Raw genomic sequence first — 22,699 nt, 5'->3', positions numbered from 1 at the left:
ACCTTTTATCATCCTATCCACAGGAAGTTAAGGACTTGCACCCCAAGATTTTTCTGTACATCAGTTTTCCAATTATTCAGTACTTTCCTCTTGTATTTGACCTCCCAAAGTGAATCATAACATATTTGTCCTCCTTAACCTCCATTTGCCATTTCTCTACCCATATTTCCAACTGACCTCTATCCTGCTGTATCCTTGACACCCTTCCTCACTATCCACAACTTGCCAGTAATTATTGTGCATCTGTGAATTTACTAATCCAATCAGCTACAGTGTCATCAAATATACCAGCACTGCTTCTTGTGGAATACCACAAATCACACATCTTAATGCAGGCACGTGTGAGTTGTTGCACTTTGAAAGGACAAACCATGGCAAGGTTTGTAAATGGAAGAGCTCAGAGGGTTGCAGCAGAACAAAGGGACTTGAGAATATAGATCATTAATCCTTGGAGGTGGTATCACTGGTAAATAGGGTCGTGAAGAGCTTTTGACACATCAGGCTTCATAAATCATGGCATTGAGTTACAGGAGTTGAAGTTGTATAAGACTTTAGTGAGGCCAAATTTAGAATATTGTGTGCAGTGCTGGTCACCTCCCTGCAGGAAAGATATAAATAAGCTTGGAAGAGTCCAGAAAAAAAAATGATATGGATGTTGCCAGGACTTGAGGTCCTGAGTTAAAGGGAAAGCTTGAATAGGTTAGGACTTTATTCAATAGAGTGGCGGAGAATGAGAGGAGATCTTATAGAGACATACAAAATTAAGAGAGATATAGGTAAGGTGAATTTATGCACACTTTTCCCCTTCAGGTTGGGTGAGATTAGACCTAGAGGTCATAGATTTAAGGTAAAAGGTGAAATATTCAAAGAGAAAACTTCTTCATGCAGAGGGTGAGTGTGCAATAAGGTGCCAGCAGAAGTGGTGGATGGAGTTTCCATTGCAACATGGATGAGAGGAGTTTGGAGGGATATGATCCAGGTGGAGGTAGATGGGACTAAGCAGAGGATTAGGTCAGCATGAAATAGTTGGGCCAATGGGCCTGTTTCTGTGCTATAGTACCTATGGCTCTATGACCTCCAATCAGAGAAACAGCCCTACCACTAGCCCCTGTCTTTGTTCAGAGGAGACCTGTGGGGACTCGTTTTCATACAGAAGGTGTTAGGAGTCTGGACTATACGATCTCAAGAATTAATGAATGTAGATACTCCCACGACGTTTAAGAAGCATCTAGTCAAATACTTGAATCACCGAAGATATAGAAAATAATGGATCTAATGTCGCTAAATATTCTGAGTGCTATTTGCTTACTTTTATTGTTTGCATGGTTTGTTTTTTCTCTCTCTGCATTGGGTGTTTGATTGTCTTTTTTTAAATGGGTTGTTTTGAGGTTTCTTTGTTTTGTGGCTGGGTGTAAGGAGACGAATCTCAATGTTGAATAATGTATACATACTTTGATAGTAAATATACTTTGAACTTTGATACAATGCCATATTTACAGTGGTGCTAGAAAGTTTGTGAACCCTGTAGAATTTTCTCTATTTTTGCATAAGTATGACCTAACTGTGATCAGATCTTCACACAAGTCCTAAGACTAAATAAAGAGAACAGATGAGACAAAAGTTGAACTTTTTGGCAGAAATGCACACTGAGACGTTGGAGAAAAAAGGGTACTGCACACCAGCACCAAAACTTCATCCCAACTGTGAAACAGGGTGGAAGGAGCATCATGGTTTGGGGCTTCTTTGCTGCCTCAGGGCCTGGACAGCTTGCAATTGTTGAGGGAACAATGAATTCAAAATTGTATCGACATTTTACTGGAGGATGTCAGGGTAGCAGTCTGTCACCTGAAGCTTAATTGAAGTTGGGTAATGTAATAAGACAATGATCGAACGCCAAGAGTAATTCAATAACAGAATGATTTAAAAAGAAAATTCATGTTTTAGAATGGCCGAGTCGAAGTCCTAACCTTAATCCTATAGGAATGTTGTGGAATGGCCTGAAGCAAGCAGTTCATGCAAGGAAGCCCACCAACATCCCAGAGCTGAAGCAGTTTTGTAAGAAGGAATGGCCTAAAATTCCTCCAAGCCGATGTGCAAGGAGATAAACAGTTACGGAAATGTTTGGTTGAACTTAATTGCTGTACAAGGGGGTGACACCAATTACTGAAAGCAAAGGTTCACATACTTTTTCCAATAAATACGTGTAATATTGGATCATTTTCCTCAATAACTAAATGAACAAGTGTAATTTTTTTTGTGTTATTTATTTATTTGGGTTCTCCTTATCTTGTTTTAGGACCTCTGTGAAGATCAGATCACATTTTAGGTCATACTTAAATTGAGAAAATTCTGCAGGGTTCATAAACTTCCTAGCACCACTGTAAGTTTGCTAATGACATCACTGTTGCTGGCAGAATTAAAGGCAATAACGGAGCAGAATATGGGAAAGAGAATGAAAATCTTGCTAAGTGGTGCCTCAACAACCTCTCACGCAGTGTCAGTACATGGATTTTTTTATTTGCACTATTTGTCTTTTGCACATTTATTGTTAGTCTGACTTTATGTATATTTTTTCATAAATCCTATTGTATTTCTTTATTTTTCATGTAGATAACTGATAGAAAATGAATCTCATTGTAACATCTGTACTTTGATAATAAATTTACTTTGAATATGTAGCACTGACATGATGGGATGTAGGGTCTGCCTTTGCGCCATATGACTCTATAACTGTTGTATTCCCAGAGTTGCCAACCTGATAATTGGTTGATAGATTAATTAAAATATTTACTATCTAGAACTACTGGATTTATGGTTCGTATTTAAGTGTTTTGTTTAACCTGTCAATGCTACGTTTTTCTTTGGAGAAACATTACTTGCATTTGGTCAGACTGTGTGATTAAGTTATTATCCAAGAGGTGGTTAATTTTCACCTCTTGAAATGGTTGGGATCAGAACAAACTTCAACAGTTTTTTAAACAACTGTTGTGGACAGCTTCATGAAGGTTTTTCTTTCTGTCGATGGTATGCGAGCAAGAATCAGACCAGGCAGTCATACAGCTTTCTGGAAAGAGCTGTAATAACAGCAAGTAGCCTGCAGGAGATGTCATGCACCACTAGTGAAATTACTGTCAGCAATGCACATAACTGGTGTTCACAGAAAAGAACAGTTGGCACAACAGCCTTGAAGTAAATTATTAACTGGACAGAAGATGTTACAGATTGACTCAGGATTAAATACTTAAGTGCAGAAGGCCCATTAACTCTGACTTTCCAGTATGAGAATATTGAAAGCTCCCAGTTGGAGCATTAATTCAGTGTTATATATTTAAAGATGCATACATGCAACAAAATCCATATCCATTGAAACTTGAAGAAGCGGTGTATAAATATATCTGGTAGTTTTATACAATCAATTTTTTGTCTGGCATTTAAGCATTTGAAATATATAAGATTGGAGAGGGTAAGTATAACAGTGGAAGAGAATAAAAGCTGTATTTTTATAAGATCAAGTTAGCTCTATTTATGGATTTTGACATTAGCTTCTTGCACATTACAAGTTTCTAAATATGTTTCTGCTCCTCCCCTTTAAATTATTATTTTTCAGATGACAGCACATCTCAGTAATCTAAGGTGACCTTGTACCCTTTTGTCTTGTAGTGTGTGCTATTAATAACTTGTTAGTGACCCACATTCATGTAACAAATACCTTCAGATGTGTGTTATCAGCCCATTATAAAAACTGAGAATAGACTGATATGCCTCTTGTTTCAGAGGCATGTATTCTCATAACCAGGATTTTGCCTAATGCAATCTAATTCAGCAGCTGAATAAATTTGCTCCGTTTGTAAAGTACTGCTTTACACATTTGTATAAATGTAACATCATGAATTTGTGTTTTGCTATAATTTTGAAATGAACTAGCATACTATCTACAATCATCTCTAGAAGGTGACATTCCAGATATTTCTGAAATAGTTCATGAGAAGCCAAGCCCAATTATCCTGCTTGCATATCAGAGGGAACAGCAGATAGGACACCTGTGCTGCCTGGGAAAAGGAATTGAGTTGAAATGAAGTAGAATTAAAAATGTAGGCTAATTGCTCTACCAACATTCAAAATGGGAGATGACAGAATTGTCATTTTGGTAAGCACAAATGCGAGTATTCTTTTGAAAGTGTCATAAAACTGGAATATTAAAGTTACCAGAAGTTTTTGCAGATTATTTTTGTATCTAGACTAAACTTACAACTGCGTGAAGGCGAAAGGTGATTTTATTTTGATGGCAATGTTGCTCTGCTCCTGACATCCAGATGCATTCAGCATATGCTTAGCTTGCTCAAATATATCACCACCTTACAGGTTAAAGCCTTACCTATCATTGCAATTATTTGGCTCTTTCCTCTTGATTGTTTGAATTTATCTGGGAGTCCGTATGCTACTACTTTAATTTGACCCAGCTAATTTTATACATCTTTCCTCCAGCATCAATATGAAATGCAAATATAAAGTTCAGTCTTAATATTCTTATTTTGATCTATTTATTATCAGGTTTTTGTACAGTACGGGCCAATAGAGGTCAGAAAATTGAGGTGGGAGCAAATATAGGCATCAATTTTCTAGTGGAGGGATGTTGAGGGAACTTGTTCAGAGAAATGATTGAGTCACATTAACCTATATACTGTGTAATTGAATATGGGACACTGCACCCTGTGGCTTTGTTGGTTCCTGGGTCTATGTAGAAGCTTGATTGGAAGAGGCAAGTATTTAGTATGCCTGAAATGTAGCAAAAAGGTGCTAAGTATAAGAGAATATTATTTTAAAGGGAAAGGTGAAGAGGTCAAATAAGTACTAAGTAATGTGACTACATAGTAGTATTTAAAGTGAGAGAAATTTTGCTTTTCTGTCTGTTGCAAATAGATTTTGGGAGACCTTGCTTTTATGTTCTTAATCTTTATATTATGCTTTTACGTTCTTAATCCCCAGAGTACTACAATATTGACATCCAGTAACAGGAAAGATGCCATTTTAAAATACGAGTGGGGAAAAATTTGCACTTAAGCAATCTTCATACAGCAGTTAATCTATTCTGGTTCATGAGACCTCCTTCCAAGATTTCTATTTCTAGCTGAAAGAACTACAGATAGAGGCATTGCATATCTTAGTGTTTTGATATTTACAAGGTAGTTTTGTTTTCTTATTTTTATTTTACAATCAGTGGTGATGCAGGTAAATGGATTTGAAAATGCTAGTGGTTGTAAGTAGGTTGATATTGCCTACATATTGAATAGTGTTGTCAGCATGGTTACTTTGATCTGTCAACTCATTAGGCTTACTTTGGTACCAAATAGAGTAATGAAATTTGTTTATTTATATAAGAACCTAATAAAAAAGTTAATATAGCTTCAAGTGGAGTAGATCTTATTTGATCCTCTGCTGTTTCTTGAGGAGTAACAGGTCAAACCAGCTATAGTAATCATGGCGCTTACTTGCCTTTCAAAATGTAAGCTTAACTGAAAATTACAAATGAAAGTGAAGGTTGAGAGCAAAGTTTGGGTATATATAAAATAAACTGAATAAAGAGCAGAAAATTAATTTCAGTAATACAATATGTATGTGGGGAGGGCTGTGTCAGCTTTGGGACAACTGCTGTTTCTAATTTTATAATGATGACTTGGAAACTCCATGCAAATTGGTTAAACTCAGTGCCCAGAAAGAATAGATAGATTTTAGCAGATTATGACTGGGCTGAACAATAGCAAATAAAATTTAATGTGGGCAGTGTAAACTGTTGAACATAGGATGGATAAATATAAAATGTAAAAAGTGTAACATTGAAATTGTAGTTGATATTGAAAGTGTCTTTGTCAGTTCAGTCTTATCCTGTGCAACCAATGAAGAGCAGAAATGAACAAAATCAATGGAACTGCAAAGATAAAATAACAATACCAGTTCAAGATAGTTATGATTAAAATTGTACAGGTACAAGTCAGGAAATTGTATTTAAAAAATTGCCAGTCAGAGCTGTTTGCCAGCACGTACTGAAAGGAAAGGCAAAATTAGCAAAATCAAGTCTTAATGAGTTGAATAAATTTAAGCTCTGAAAGTATAAAGAAACATAGTACAAAGAAGCAAATAAAAAGTATCCTTGGGCTTGATATCAGGAGATTGCTTTTACATTGTGAACAATACTTGGAATGGATTTCTGAACTCTAAAATTATTTAAGGAAAACAACTTGTATTTACATAGTATCTTTCATTTTCCTTTCAAGACATGCCAAAGTGATGTACAGCCAATGATGCATTTTTATATCCAGTCACTGTTGTAACGTACGAAATGTGGCAGCCGATTTGAACATTTAAGGTGGGGTAAATGACCTTCATCAATCATGAGTGATTCAGTAGGTTATACATAGAGAACAGCCGAAGGTAAGAAATTTCTCCTCTGTTGTATATGCTAAATGAGTAATATGCTTCTGAAATACTATTCCATTTGTCAATGGAACTGAACATCTAGAGCGGAGTTCAATGCATGTGTGTCATCACATCGCTCATTTGGTGCATGCAAAAGAGGACGAAATTCAACCATGAAATCCCTCCCAACTGCTAGACTGTTTTCTCTGTATTCAAATTAAAGGTCTTTCATTGAGAAGTAATGATTAATATTACCACAGATTAAAAACTGGAATTAATCATCAATGTACCCACAGCTTAAATTGCTCTGCTTTTGACAGTGGGTTTAACTAATGACACTAAAACTGGATTTTATGATATTGACAATTGCCTGTTTAACATACCTTTTTGAGACTAAAGAACTTTGCAGTTAATGCTACTTCTGGACCAGCTTAATTCTTTCTTGTTTAAAAATGGGAGTAAACAGATGAGCTTTGCTTGGTATTCAAGACTACAGGGAAGTAGCTGTGAAGAGGAGAGGATGTTCTTTAAGATAATATTTCTAAGAACAATAGATTTGTTTTCTGAAATGGAAAAAGCTGTTCTTTCTTTACTGAATTGAACAAAATAAGTCACTTGAAGTGTGTGCTAAGCTAAATAATTAATGACATCTCTTGGTCTCTATAACCTGTTTTGATGTGGACTCTTTTGGGGAAGCTGCAATGACTTAGTGGGAAGTGTGTAGTTTCTTCCTTTGCATGAAAACATTTTTCTTAAAGGACAGGTGGAACTCCTTCATCTAAAAACAGAAGTTCCCTCACCATGCCTAGAATTGAGAAATGTTTTACTTCAACTCCAGTCTTCCTCTTTCGAAGTTGACATTGTCATTTATTTGGCTCTGACTCAAATGATATAAAACACCCAGCAACAAGTGCACGGTGCTTCAATAATAAGACACTGCTAGTTAACCCATTCACATTAAGAATGTAAAAGATTTCCTGTGGGCCATATGTGAAAATGTATTCTGGCTGTTCTTTATCATAGTAGATTCAGGAATTGTGGAATGTGTCAAAATGCCAGTTCTACAGGGAAACCTTGGCTGGTTCCGCTTTTGAGAATTCAATAATAATCAAGAATTAAATAATGTTTTGTCCTCAAAATGAATATAAATTAAAATTATTTGTGTTAAGTTTGTTTCATAAAGCCAGTAGTGATTTTTGGTGGTGTATGGAGACTTTTGCCTCCTGCAAGTAAATGTGTATTGAATTGACATTATTTCTTACATCCTTCACATACATGGGGAGTAAAAATCTTTATGTTATGTCTCTGTCTAAACGTGCAATGTGCAATCATAGTAATTTATAATAAATAGAACAGTCAATGTAATGTAGAGTACACACAAATCAGCGTGAGTTCATCAGTCTGATGGCCTGGTGGAAGAAGCTGTCCCAGAGCCTGTTGGTCCTGACTTTTATGCTGCGGTACCATTTCCTGGATGGTAGCAACTGGAATAGATTCTGGTTGGGGTGACTCGGGTCCCCAATGATCCTACGAGCCCTTTTTACACACCTGTCCTTGTAAATGTCCTGAATCATGGGAAGTTCACAACTACAGATGTGCTGGGCTGTCTGCACCACTCTCTGCAGAGTCCTGCGATTACAGGAGGTGCAGTTCCCATACTAGGCAGTGAGGCAGCCAGTCAGGATGCTCTCAATTGTGCCCCTATAGAAAGTTCTTAGGATTTGGGGGCCCATACAAAACTTCTTCAACTGTCTGAGGTGAAAGAGGCGCTGTTGTACATTTCTCATCACACAGCCAGTATGTGCAGACCACGTGAGGTCCTTGGTGATGTGGATGCCGAGGAACTTAAAGCTGTTTACCCTCTCAGCCCCAGATCCACTGATGTCACTAGGGGTTAGCCTGTCTCCATTCCTCCTGTAATCCACAACCAGCTCCTTTGTTCAGAGCAGTACATGTAAATTCATCGTACATACAGCTGAAGTAATATGTGTCGGTGCCACCTTTATTGGGCATTATGGTTGTTCATATCCAACAAAGAAGACCCAACTGCCAATGAGCTTGTTTTCATAGTATCTGATTATGCAAAATGGAAGGAGTAAACAATGTTACGAGAAGCTACAGAAATGAGACCTTTTTTGAATTTTGGAAGAATGAGCAATAATCTTACAGAATTGTAAAAGATCCTTAGCTGTAATGACAGGGTAGACATAAGATGTTTCTATTAGTTGGGGAACTTTGAATGAGAGCACATTGTTGCACGATTGGGGAAGGGGAAGGTAATGTAAAATTGAAGAACATCATGCAGAGTAGTGAATCTCTGAAATTCTTTCCCCAAAGGACTGGAGAGGATAAATCATTGAAGAGGTAGTAGAGACACTTTTAAAAGATTATGAAACTGAGGTTGATGAATAATTGACATAAGTTGAATAACAATGATGATATTGAATGACAAGGCAGTTTGAGGGGCAGAGTGGCCTTTTCCTATTCCTGTTGTCATATGTTTGTTTAAGCTCCCCGGGCTGCTGAAATTTAAGCAGTTCCTATTTTAATGAATCTCCAAATAATAAGACCATAAGATACAGGAGCAGAATTCGACCACTTGGCCCATCATGTCTGCTCCGCCATTTCATCATGGCTGATCTATTTTCCCTCTCAGCCCTAATCTTCTGCTTTCTCCCTGTATCTCTTCATGCCCTGACTAATTGTTGCAAATGTTGTTCCCTTGTTCAACAAAGGGAGTAGAGGTAACCCAGGAAATTATAGACCAGTGAGTCTGACTTCAGTAGTGGGCAAATTGTTGCAGAAGATCCTGAGAGGCAGGATTTATGAGGATTTGAAGAGTCATAATCTGATTAGGGATAGTCAGGATGGCTTTGTCAAGGGTAGGTTGTGCCTTACAAGCCTGATTGAATTCTTTGAGGATGTAACAAAGCACATTGATGAAGGTAGAGCAGTGGATGTACTGTATATGGATTTCAGCAAGGCACTTGATTAGGTTCCCCATGCAAGGCTCCTTCAGAAAGTGAGGAAGCATGAGATCCAAGGAGACCTTGCTTTGTGGATCAGAATTGGTATGCCCGCAGAAGGTAAAGGTGGCTGTAGATGGTTGGTATTCTACATGGGGGTCAGTGACCAGTGGTGTTCCACAGGGATCTGTTCTGGGACCCCTCCTCTTTGTGATTTTTATAAATGACCTGGATGAAGAAGTAGAACGGTGGGTTAGTAAGTTTGCTGATGAAACAAAGGTTGTGGATAGTCTGGAGGGTTGTCAGAGGTTACAGCGGGACATCGATAGGATGCAGAACTGGGCTGAGAAGTGACAGATGGACTTGAACCCAGATAAGTGTGAGGTGGTTCATTTTGGTAGGTCAAATTTGAAGGCAGAATATAATATTAATGGTAAGACTCTTGGCAGTGTGGAGAATCTGAGAGACCTTGCGGTCTGTGTCTATACGACATTCAAAGTTGCTGTGCAGGTTGACAGTGTTGTTAAGTAGGCATATGGTGTGTTGGCATTCATCAATCATGGGATTGAATTCAAGAGCCGTGAAGTAACGTTGCAGCTATATAAGACCTTGGTCAGACCCCACTTGGAGTACTGTGTTCAGTTTTGGTCACCTCACTACAGGAAGGATGTGAATAATATAGAGAGAGTGCAGAGGAGACTTACAAGGATGTTGCCTGGATTGGGGAGCATACCTTATGAGAATAAGTTGAGTGAACTTGGCCTTTTTTCCATGGAGTGATGGAGAATGAAAGGTGACCTGATAGAGGTGTATCGTGTGGATAGCCAGAGGCTTTTTCCCAGGGCTGAAATGGTTAGCTCAAGGGGGCTTGGAAATAGGTACCGAGGGGGTGTTGAGGGTAAGTTTTTCACACAGAGAGTGGTAGGTGTGTGGAACGCACTGCTGGCGGTGGCAGTGAAAGCGGATACAATAGGATCTTTTAAGAGCCTCTTGGATAGGTATATGGAGCTTAGAAAAATAGAGGGCTAGGTGCTAGGGAAATTCTAGGTAGTTTCGGGAGTAGGTTACATGGTCAGCACAACATTGTGGGCCGAAGGGCCTGTAATGTGCTGTAGATTTCTATGTTCCATGCTCTAATTGAGAATCTCTCAACCTCTGCCTTAAATGTACCCAATGACTTGGCTTCCACAGCCGCCAGTGGCAACGGATTCCACAGATTCACCACTCTCTGGCTAAAGAAAATCCTCCTCATCTCCAATCTAAAAGGACAGCCCTCTATTCTGAGACTTGTCCTCTGGTCTTAGACCCCCTCACCTTGGGTAACATCTTCTCCACATCCACTCTGTCAAGGCATTTCCTGATTGAAAAAAATGATATCAGACTTTAGATTTAACCCGATAAAAAAGGAGAAACTTCTGGAAATACTCAACAGGTCATCCTGCATCTGTCTGTAGAGAAACAGAGCTAATGTTTCAGATTGATGGGAATGAGTCACTCATTAAAACCTATTTCATTCAATATTTAAGGTTTTAATTTAAGGCTGTCGGAAGCAGGTCGTTGGGTGACAGTCTGAGGGGGGAAGCGAAGGTGAGCAGACAGGTAGTGCAGAGCACCCCTGTAGCCATTCCCCCGAATAATAAGTTTACCGTCCTGGATACTGTCGGCGGGGATGACCGACCAGGTGTGAGCCATGGTGGCAGGGCCTCTGGCATTGAGTCTGACCCTGTGGTGCAGAAGGGTGGGACGGAGAAGAGGAGAGCTGTCGTCATTGGAGACTCTATAGTCAGGCGGAACAGACAGGAGATTTTGTGGACGTGAGAAGGTCACCCGCATGGTTTGTTGCCTCCCGGGTGCCAGGGTCCGGGATGTCTCTGACCGGGTGCACGACATCCTGGTACAAGAGGGAAAGCAACCAGAAGTCGTGATACATGTTGGGACCGACGACATAGGCAGGAAGAGGGATGAGGTCCTGAAGTGTGAGTTTTGGGAATTAGGCAGAAGGCTGAAGAACAGGACCTCAAGGGTGACATTCTTAGGATTGCTGCCAGTGCTATGTGACAGAGATGGTAAGAATTAGAGGAGATGGTAGTTGAATGCGTGGCTGAGGAGTTGGTGCAGGGAGCAGGGTTTTAGATTTTTAGATCATTGGGATCTCTTCTGGGGAAGATGGGACCTGTACAGATTGGATAAGTTGCACCTGAATTCGAGGGGGAGCAATATCCTTGCAGGTAGGTTTGCTAGCATGGTTCGGGAGGGTTTAAACTAATCTGTGAGGGGGATGGGACCCAGAGCGATAGAGCAGTGAAAGAAGTGCATGGAGTAAAGCCAGATCTAACATACAGAGAGGCTTTGAGGAAAGAGAAGCAGAATAAATGGCGTAAAGACAGTAAGGTAGAAGGGCTGAAATGTGTGTACCTCAATGCAAGAAGCATCAGGAACAAAGGTGATGAACTGAGAGCTTGGATACATACATGGAGTTATGATGTAGTGGCCATTACAGAGACTTGGCTGGCACCAGGGCAGGAATGGATTCTCAATATTCCTGGATTTCAGTGCTTTAAAAGGGATAGAGAGGGTGGAAAAAGGGGAGGAGGGGGGGCATTACTGGTCAGGGATACTATTACAGCTACAGAAAGGGTGGGTAATGTAGCAGGATCCTCTTTTGAGTTAATATGGGTGGAAGTCAGGAACAGGAAGGGAGCAGTTACTCTACTGGGGGTATTCTATAGGCCCCCTGGTAGCAGCAGAGATACAGAGGAGCAGATTGGGAGGCAGATTTTGGAAAGGTGCAAAAATAACAGGGTTGTTATCATGGGTGACTTTAACTTCCCTAATATTGATTGGCACCTGATTAGTTCCAAGGGTTTAGATGGGGCAGAATTTGTTAAGTGTGTCCAGGATGGATCCCTGTCACAGTATGTGGACAGGCCGACCAGGGGGAATGCCATACTAGATCTGGTACTAGGTAATGAACCGGGTCAGGTCACAGATCTCTCAGTGGGTAAGCATCTGAGGGACCACCGCTCCCTGGCCTTTATAATTATCATGGAAAAGGATAGAATCAAAGAGGACAGGAAAATTTTTAATTGGGGAAAGGCAAATTATGAAGCTATAAGGCTAGAACTTGCGGGTGCGAATTGGGATGATGTTTTTGCAGGGAAATGTACTATAGACATGTGGTCGATGTTTAGCGATCTCTTGCGGGATGTGAGGGATAAATTTGTCCCGGTGAAGAAGATAAAGAATGGTAGGGTGAAGGAACCATGGGTGACAAGTGAGGTGGAAAATCTAGTCAGGAGGAAGAAGGCAGCATACATGAGGTTTAGGAAGCAAGGATCAGATGGGTCTGTTGAGGAATATAGGGAAGCAAGAAAGGAGCTTAAGAAGGGGCTGAGAAGAGCAAGAAGGGGGCATGAGAAGGCCCTGGCAAGTAGGGTAAAGGAAAACCCCAAGGCATTCTTCAATTATGTGAAGAAAAAAAGGATGACAGGAGCGAAGGTAGGACCGATTAGAGATAAAGGTGGGAAGATGTGCCTGGAGGCTGTGGAAGTGAGCGAGGTCCTCAATGAATACTTCTCTTCAGTATTCACCAATGAGAGGGAACTTGATGATGGTGAGGACAATATGAGTGAGGTTGATGTTCTGGAGCATGTTGATATTAAGGGAGAGGAGGTGTTGGAATTGTTAAAATACATTAGGACAGATAAGTCCCCGGGGCCTGACGGAATATTCCCCAGGCTGCTCCATGAGGCGAGAGAAGAGATTGCTGAGCCTCTGGCTATGACCTTTATGTCCTCGTTGTCCACGGGAATGGTACCGGAGGATTGGAGGGAGGCGAATGTTGTTCTCTTGTTCAAAAAAGGTAGTAGGGATAGTCCGGGTAATTATAGACCAGTGAGCCTTACGTCTGTGGTGGGAAAGCTGTTGGAAAAGATTCTTAGAGATAGGATCTATAGGCATTTAGAGAATCATGGTCTGATCAGGGACAGTCAGCATGGCTTTGTGAAGGGCAGATCATGTCTAACAAGCCTGATAGAGTTCTTTAAGGAGGTGACCAGGCATATAGATGAGGGTAGTGCAGTGGATGTAATCTATATGGATTTTAGTAAGGCATTTGACAAGGTTCCACATGGTAGGCTTATTCAGAAAGTCAGAAGGCATGGGATCCAGGGAAGTTTGGCCAGGTGGATTCAGAATTGGCTTGCCTGCAGAAGGCAGAGGGTGGTGGTGGAGGGAGTACATTCAGATTGGAGGATTGTGACTAGTGGTGTCCCACAAGGATCTGTTCTGGGACCTCTACTTTTTGTGATTTTTATTAACGACCTGGATGTGGGGGTAGAAGGGTGGGTTGGCAAGTTTGCAGACGACACAAAGGTTGGTGGTGTTGTAGATAGTGTAGAGGATTGTCAAAGATTGCAGACAGACATCGATAGGATGCAGAAGTGGGCTGAGAAGTGGCAGATGGAGTTCAACCCGGAGAAGTGTGAGGTGGTACACTTTGGAAGGACAAACTCCAAGGCAGAGTACAAAGTAAATGGCAGGATACCTGGTAGTGTGAAGGAGCAGAGAGATCTCGGGGTACATGTCCACAGATCCCTGAAGTTGCCTCACAGGTGGATAGGGTAGTTAAGAAAGCTTATCGGGTGTTAGCTTTCATAAGTCGAGGGATAGAGTTTAAGAGTCGCGGTGTAATGATGCAGCTCTATAAAACTCTGGTTTGGCCACACTTGGAGTACTGTGTCCAGTTCTGGTCACCTCACTATAGGAAGGATGTGGAAGCATTGGAAAGGGTACAGAGGAGATTTAATGGGATGCTGCCTGGTTTAGAAAGTATGCATTACGATCAGAGATTAAGGGAGCTAGGGCTTTACTCTTTGGGGAGAAGGAGGATGAGAGGAGACATGATAGAGGTGTACAAGATAATAAGAGGAATAGATAGAGTGGACAGCCAGCGCCTCTTCCCCAGGGCACCATTGCTCAATACAAGAGGCATAGCTTTAAGGTAAGGGGTGGGAAGTTCAAGGGGGATATTAGAGGAAGGTTTTTTACTCAGAGAGTGGTTGGTGTGTGGAATGCACTGCCTGAGTCAGTGGTGGAGGCAGATACACTAGTGAAGTTTAAGAGACTACTAGATAGGTATATGGAGGAATCTAAGGTGGGGGCTTATATGGGAGGCAGGGTTTGAGGGTCGGCACAACATTGTGGGCCGAAGGGCCTGTACTGTGCTGTACTATTCTATGTTCTATGTTCTAATTCCATCTTTACCATCTTTAAAGGTTTAAGCAAAAGAAGTCCTATGTTGTTTGGCGTTCTGCGGTGGAAACCTACTGGCCAGAAAAGACAAAAGATCAGTTTCAGGAATTCACCTGTTTCTGAACTCTTTCTGGGTCCACAGGTATACATCTGCAGCATGGTCATTGGAGAGCCCTTTGCCAAACCCTGAGAGATTTCAAAGAAGGGATTCCCAAATGGTAAGGGTGGTCTGAGGGTGGGAGTTCCAAGGCCTTGAGGCCAGCTTCCAAGAAGTGAATCTGGCTGTGAATTTGGTCTGAATCAGATTTATTTAATTACTTAAGATTAGTATGGCTCCATCCCATGGTGTGATCAAGCATGCCACCTGCTAACTACCTCATGCATAGCCTTTCTGCTGCCTGCTCTTTTAGTCACAAATTATGAATATTAAAATAACTATCAGAAACAAGGACGGGAATAGTAGAATTACATTAGTTGCTAAAATGTATCTTAATCTTTTGAGGTATACTTCTGAAGTTGTTGCTCCTAATGGAGTGATGTTCATAGGATACACAACTCATCACACTGTTGACATGTACACTATTATATGTCAACTTTTTTGGGGTCATAGTCACAGATTTCTGTTCATCCATTCAGTTACGCAAAATCATGCTGCTTACCAACATTTTCCAGTTGTACTGTTCCTAAGGATTTAGGATTATAGTGTTGGCGCTATTGGATAAAAACATAAAGACCTGGACTAATAATTCAGAATGCAGTTGATAGAGTTTGAAGTCAGTTCCAGGTTGGAATTTAAATTTAATCAATTAAGTAATCAAATCTGTCATTTTATAATAAAGTATAATGCTTTTCGTGGAAGTACAAAAACAAATAGGACAGTGCACAAACAATGAGAAAATCTGCCGATGCTGGAAATCCAAAGCAACACACACATAAGATGCTGGAGGAACTCAGCAGGTCAGGCTGCATCCATGGAAAAGAGTAAACAGTTGATGTTTTGGGTTGAGATGAAGGGAATATGTGTGTGTTGCTTAGGGTAGTGCACAACTGAAATAAAGTCAGCGTCTACTGGAAATGTTCAGATCATGCAATATGAAGCAGTTCAATGACTTTTCATCAGCACAGTGCTGAAGAAAGCTCACTGTGACTGTTGTCCACCTCACAGCTTCACCGACCCAGACTGAATCCTGAACTCTGGTCCCATGTGTGTGGAGTTTTCACATTGTCCATGTGACCCATGTGGTTTTCCTCTGGCACTCTGGCTTCCTCATTTATCTCAGAGAAATGGGTCTGAAACCTGCATAAATGGATGTAGCTGTGGAGAGAATGGGTTAGTATAGGATTAGCTTAAGTGGGTTTTTGATAGTTGGTGTGAACTCAGTGGGCCAAATAGCTCATTACCATGCTGTATGTCCTTCTGTCCTTGGACTCACTTTACACCACACACTGTCAGAGCAGTGCTGCCAGGATAATCAAGGACACTACCCACCCAGCCAACACACTTTTCGTCCCTCTTCCCTCCGGGAGAAGGCTCAGGAGCTTGAAGACCCGTATGGCCAGATTTAGGAACAGCTTCTTTCCGACTGTGATAAGACTGCTGAACGGATCCTGACCCAGACGTGGGCCGTACCCTCCAAATATCCAGACCTGCCTCTCGTTTTTTTTTTGCACTACTTTACTTTTTCTATTTTCTATTTATGATTTATAATTTAAATTTTTAATATTTACTATCGATTTGTACTCCAGGGAACACGAAGCGCAGAGTCAAATATCGCTGTGATGATTGTACGTTCTAGTATCAATTGTTTGGCGACAATGAAGTATAAAGTAATAAAGTAAAGTATGTTGGCTTTATGTTAAATTTGAGTACAAAAGATAAGATATCATGCTATAGTTATGTAGAACTCCAATGAAACTGCATCTCAAGTATTGTAAACATCAGAAAGTCTGCAGATGCTGGAAATCCAAAGCAACACACACAGAATGCTGGAGGAACTCAGCAGGTCAGGCAGTATTTGTAGACATGAGTTGCCATTTTGGGCTGAGATTCTTCTTTAGGACCATTGTGTACAGGTTTGGTCACCCTATCCAAGTAAAGAAATATTTGCTCAAGAGGTAGTGCAGAGAAAGTTCACCAGATTGATTCTTTGTGAGTCATGGTCTTTCTGCAATTCTCAGACTATCCAGTTGTGAAACTACTGGCTGGTATAGAAGTCATCTGGAAAATCTAGGATGTGACATCAAGGAACATGCTCATTACTGATTAGATTGTGCAACTGAATTAAAGCTCTAGTTTAAACTATATATTAACTATTTTCTACAGAGATTGGTGGGATAGCAGAAGAAACTGAGGCTTGTGACTGGTGGAGTCTAGGTGCAATTTTATTTGAACTCTTGACTGGTAAAGTGAGTATAACATGGTTATGAACTGGATTATATATTCACATGTTTGTATGTTAAAATAATGCTTGATGATGGCAATTGATTTTCTTTGTTACAGCCTCTGTTTCAGTGCCATCCAGCTGGAATAAATACACACACGGCTCTAAACCTGCCAGATCACATATCAAAGGAAGCTAGATCTGTGGTACAACAGGTAATTGCCTATTCTAACAAAATTTTTCCTGTGTAGTTATACTGAGACCATGTTCCCTAAAGTAATTGTGTTTATTCCTGTTGTGGAGGAGTAAGAATCTGACCATTATTTTTAGGGTGAAACATACAAAATTCTTATGGGTTTTAATTGAATAGCTTTGGGATGATGATTCCTCTGGTTCAGGTGCTGTAAGCAGTAGATAGTTTCTTAGGGGTCAGCCATTCAATCATAAAATAACTTATTTACCCAGAAGCCCTGCAGTGGGTCATTGGCTGACTATATTTGATGCAGAGCCCATTAGATTAAGGGACGTTGTTACTGTTAGATTAAAGAATGTTACTACTGGAAAATGATGCCAAGCTAAAACACCAGCATCACCACATTGAATCGAAGAGCAGGCAAGAGAAAAGTAGACTATGCCTTCTATTTCTGAGAAGGTAATGATCAATGCTGACTTTTATGTCCCCCAAAATCCAAGCTTGGAGTAAAGCAGAACAAAAAAAATTATAAAAATACTTGACAAGTTTTGAGAAACTAGCTACAATTTCAGACCCGTGAGCTTCCATTAGGGCTCAGTGGAGCTGAGTTATGCCTAACCAAATTTTGCAATGTTGTTCTTTGGAATTTTTTTGTTTTAGGAAATTGGAGTTTGGACCATAGTACAACTAACCTTCAGCTCGACAATAGTAGTGGGCTTTTTTTTTCCAATTGTGGGGTATGTATCTACATAAGATAGGAAGACGCTGTCCGAGCTCAGCAATATTATCAATAATCACATACCAGTTATTCAGAAAACGACCCCTTTAGGATACATAACATTGTTGAATTGAGTCATCAGTAATCAATGTGCAGCCTGTGACCAATAGTAAGTCTTGCTTGAGAAAGGTGCTACAATTGACCTTAATTATTCAGTGACAAGTATTGCTTTTTGAAAGGTGGAGTGAATGATTCCCTGTTGAAATGTTAGTGTATTTTACTTTGGTGGACACAGGATAGAGAAACTGAATATTAGATTTTTTTCCTTTTTTTAGATTATTTCTAAAAATTCTATCTAAAATAAAATGCTTATATTTTCATGCATACTGAGGGAAGGAATTAAATAAAATTTATTACCAAGGGGTGATTGGTTGTTCTTTGCATATTTCAAGTTGAAAGAGACCAGCCAGACCTGGTTTATGGATGTGGTCAGGCACACAAGCAATCCTTCTCAGTGTTCCTCCTTCCTCCCCCAGAGATTTTTCAGTCCTCCCCCCTTCCCATTCACTCTCCAATTGATAGAGTGAAGTGAAGACATTTGTATGCACTTTGTGAGCATTGTCTCCACTGTAGAGTTCTATTGTGTTAGGCTCTTTAGGATTTACACACAATGGGATCCTCCTGCAGAGAATTCATATACAACACATGACTGGATTAACACCCGCTTTGAAGCATGGAATAATTTTCTTATGCAAACTCAAGGATCTCTTCAAATGCATTATATGCAATGAAGTACTTTTGAAGCAGGGTCCTTCTGTAGTGCAGCTAAACACAGCTGATAACTGATGTGCAGCAAAGTTCTGTAGTGTCTACAGTGGTAGTGATTATTAGTTGGTTAAAAATTTTCTAGGAGCAAACTCCACCAATTTTTCTTCAAACCAACACATACGTTAGTTCTTTTCCACCTCACAGCCCAGAGGTGTCTGGTTTTAGTATTTCATCCTGAAGTCATATTTTCAGAATCTATTATTACATCACTGAAATGTCATCTCAGATTTTGTTCTCAAGTGTCTGCAACTTGAAGTGACAGCTTTCTGATTTCGACAATTAAGCTATCATGACTGACTGTACGATGAAACATTTTGAAATTTAATTCTCTCAAGTAATGCCATTTATAATTTTCTATCTGAACATCAAACAAAATTGTTCTTATTATTTAGATCAGATGATGTGTGTTCGTGACCATATCTTAGTGGATGGTCGACATGAGGATGATTTTGATTAACCCAGTTTTCTGCTATGAGCGTGCAAGGCAAATTTAATTCTTAACTCCTGCACAAAATCTTTGTGTCTAAGAATCATTGTGGCATGTTGAAAGAATTGTTTCTCTGTCTTGAGTAAGTGAAGGATATTTCTTATGTATACCTACCTGAAATAAAGTGAATTCCATACTGGAATGCAACAGATGTGGCATTCTTGACTACTCTTCTACTGGTAAAACATACAAATAACTGAGCTTATTTAGCAAGTACAGCAAATTGCACTTAATCAACTACTATAGGAGAAATGAAATTTTTAATAAGCATTGATATGCTCCCTATTTTTTCAGGTGTTTATGTAGTTCTTTGTGGTTGGCTCTACTTTAATTTTAGTATTTAATGTATGGATGTAATCACAAAAAACACAATTTTTGATTTTTTCCAATTCCTAAAAATGTTGTTGTATAATATTTTGGAACGTGTAAATTTTTGAATGCTTTGAATATCATTTATTATAAACTTAAGTAAAATATTTAAGAAGAATAAATTGTTTTCTTCCTTATTTTAATTATTAATTTAAATGATTTAGCAAAACAATAAGAGTGAAAATGTTTATCCCCAGAGAAGGTTGCAAAGTCCTACTTGGTCTTGAGTGGAATTGGTTATAATTTGATGTATGATCTGAATTGTTTGCTTATAACACTGCATATAATTAAGTATTGAAGTTGAGTTTAATGTAGTAGGGTATGAAGTGCTTGTAATTATAGTAATCCACAAGTTGATAAAAACCTCCAGTATAGTGATGACTGGACTTCTCCACAGAAACAGGGAAAAATGCTAATGAGTATAGAACAAAATGAGGGTGCAAGTGGGTGACTGAAAGATTGTTTTTAAATAGTATATTCTGATATCTACAATTATTGTCTGTAATGTCTGCTAAGGTAAAGTCAAGTTAATGCACAATTTCAGTGTTTGTGCACGACACAAAACCTGGCTGGTGTGGAGGATAGTATTGGATTGCAGCGAGATATAGACTGACTGGTGAAATGGGCAGAAAAGCAAAGCAGATGAGTTTAATGTGTAGAAATATGAAGTAGGAAGAATGAAGAGAGACTATCGAGAAAAAAGGGATTTATTCTAAAAAGGGTTCAGGAGTGCACTGGCCTGGTGTTATGTGTGCAGAAATTGAAAGTCACAGGATATGTTGAATAGTCAGTTAATATTAACATTCCTGATCAAATCTTTATCAGTAGAGTATTGCGTGCACTTCTGTTGCCATGTTGTACGAAGGATGTGTGGGGATCCAGGAACAATATCCAAGAATGGTTTCTGGGTACTTAAATACTATAATTGTAATGGAAGATTATAGGGTGGTTTACTTTAAAGAAAATATTGAGGGGAGATTTGACCAACAAGTACAGTGATAAGTCTAGACAGAGTGGAAAGTGGGAGGCTGATCCTCTCTGTTGGAGGGCTCAAGATCTGAATACCACAGATGTTACACTAGTAAGAATGGACCTTTTTGCGAGTACATTTAGAGTGCACTGCCAGCAGATGATCAGAGGCACATCCCATTGTGGCGTCCAGGAGGGAGTTGGATAATTATATGGTGAATAAATGTTTTCAAGTCCACAAGGAGGGGGTCCAGCGACAGAAAGTACAAGTGAGTTGCTTGGTTAGAAGCTGGTAAAGACTCAATGCTCAGTGGTATGAGTGGCCTTCTCCTGTAACCATTCCATGATATTATGATGAATTATCCAAGCTGATTCAGATTCACATTTATTAGCACATCTACATCGAAACATACTGTGAAATGTGTCATTTGCGTTAAAAACCAACATGCCCTGGGATGAACAACACACACGAAATGCTGGTGGAACTCAGCAGACCAGGCAGCATCTATAGAAAAAAGAAGAGGTCTCCCAATCTACATTGGGTCTCACTGATATACAGGAAGCCACACCAGAAGCACCAAACACAGTTAATGACCCCAACAGACTGACAGGTGAAGTGTTGTTTGGGGCCCTGAATGGTAGCGAGGGAGGAGGTGTAGGGCAGGTGCAGCACTTGTTCCGCTTGCAAGGGTAAGTGCTAAGAGGGTGATCGGTGGGGAGGGATTGTTGATTGGGGGACTGCTTTGCCAAGCATCTATGCTTCGTCCATCAAAACAAGAGGGATCTCCCAGTGACCACCCATTTTAATTCCACTTCGCATTCCTATTCTGATATGGCCATCCTACTCCACTGTTGTGATGAGGCCACACTTAGGTTGGAGGAACAACACCTCATGTTCCGTTTGGGTAGCCTCCAACCTGATGGCATGAACATTGATTTCACGAACTTCCAGTAATGCCTCCCTTCACCATTTCCCATCCCCTCTTCCTTCTCTCATGTTATCTCCTTGCCCGCCCATCTCCTCCTCTGGTGCTTCCCCCCCCCCCCCCCCACCACCTTTTTCTTTCTTCCATGGCCTTCTGTCTGTTTCACCAATCAACTTCCTAGCTCTTTGCTTCATCCCTCTTCCTCCAAGTTTCACCTATCACTTGGTGTTTATCTCTCCCTCCCCCCCCCCCCCCACCTTTCAAATCTACTCCTCAGTGTTTTTTCCTGCAGTCCTGCTGAAGGGTTTAGGCTTGAAATGTCGACTGTGCTTTTTTCCACAGATGTTGCCTGGCCTGCTGGTTTCCTCCAGCGTTTTGTGTGTGTTGCTCGGATTTCCAGCATTTGCAGATTTTCTCTTGTTTATGGTTTGAGTAACCTAGGATGAGCTGGGGGCAGTTCGCAAGTGTCACCACACATTTCAGCACCAACATAGCATGGCCACAATGCTCAGCAGAACAACGCAGAACACAACATAACAGAACATACCAAGCAACAGAGAAACAACTGCGAAACAAGTCCCATTTCTCCCTCCCGTCCACCCACTAACACAAATACACTGTCCTCTCACCCCAGGACTAGCCACCTTTGGTCTCCAGCCAGCTGACTCTGGATTCAGAAACACTGGGTCCTGACCTATCCAGTGGACTCGCAGAGAATCGCAGACATGGGGCTCCAGCTTTTGATCTGGACCTCCAGTTGGTGTTTGTGATTTGATCCAAACCTCTGATTGACCTTTGGGCTTCAATCTGGACCTCTAGTTGACCTTTGGGCTTCAATTCGGCTGCAAATTATTTGTAAAAGGAATAGGTTTAGGGAGATAGCGTGGGATAGGGAGGAATGAGGTGGGGGTAACTTTGGCAGATCTTCTGGATTCGTGAAGGAGAATAAGCTGATGATTGTTGTATATTTTACCAGTAAAGATAAAATCTGTCAAGGAAATTTTCATGATGAATTATGCGCAGGGATCCAAGAGGTTAGATGTAAATTGTACTTTCTGTTCCTAACTAAGTGCATTGTAAATATGACAGTGGCTTCAATTAAAGCACTGGCAGGTGAGGAATTGTTTTGGAACCTAATGTACCCATGTAACTCTCCTGCACGACCCTTTCCACCATGGTTAAGAATGACAACAGA

General features: G+C 40.3%; 1 protein-coding gene across 5 annotated transcripts in view; it reads left to right on the top strand.

Moving 5' to 3' along the window:
* rps6kc1 (ribosomal protein S6 kinase polypeptide 1) overlaps positions 1 to 22,699 on the top strand; it is a 178,060-nt gene that overhangs the window by 142,099 nt on the left and 13,262 nt on the right. For all 5 annotated transcript variants that reach the window (XR_011886825.1, XR_011886824.1, XR_011886826.1 and 2 more), the window contains 2 exons: positions 16,957 to 17,039; positions 17,134 to 17,229. Coding sequence is in view for 2 of the 5 variants with exons in the window: in XM_072265149.1 (XP_072121250.1) it covers positions 16,957 to 17,039; positions 17,134 to 17,229 (179 nt within the window). In the remaining 3 variants the exon portion in view is untranslated. The remainder of the gene's footprint in view (positions 1 to 16,956; positions 17,040 to 17,133; positions 17,230 to 22,699) is intronic.

Source organism: Mobula birostris, chromosome 8 (assembly GCF_030028105.1).
Source record: "Mobula birostris isolate sMobBir1 chromosome 8, sMobBir1.hap1, whole genome shotgun sequence".
NCBI lineage: Eukaryota > Metazoa > Chordata > Chondrichthyes > Myliobatiformes > Myliobatidae > Mobula > Mobula birostris.
Note: the sequence above shows the minus strand (reverse complement) of the source record. Positions and strands in the feature narration are given on the sequence as shown.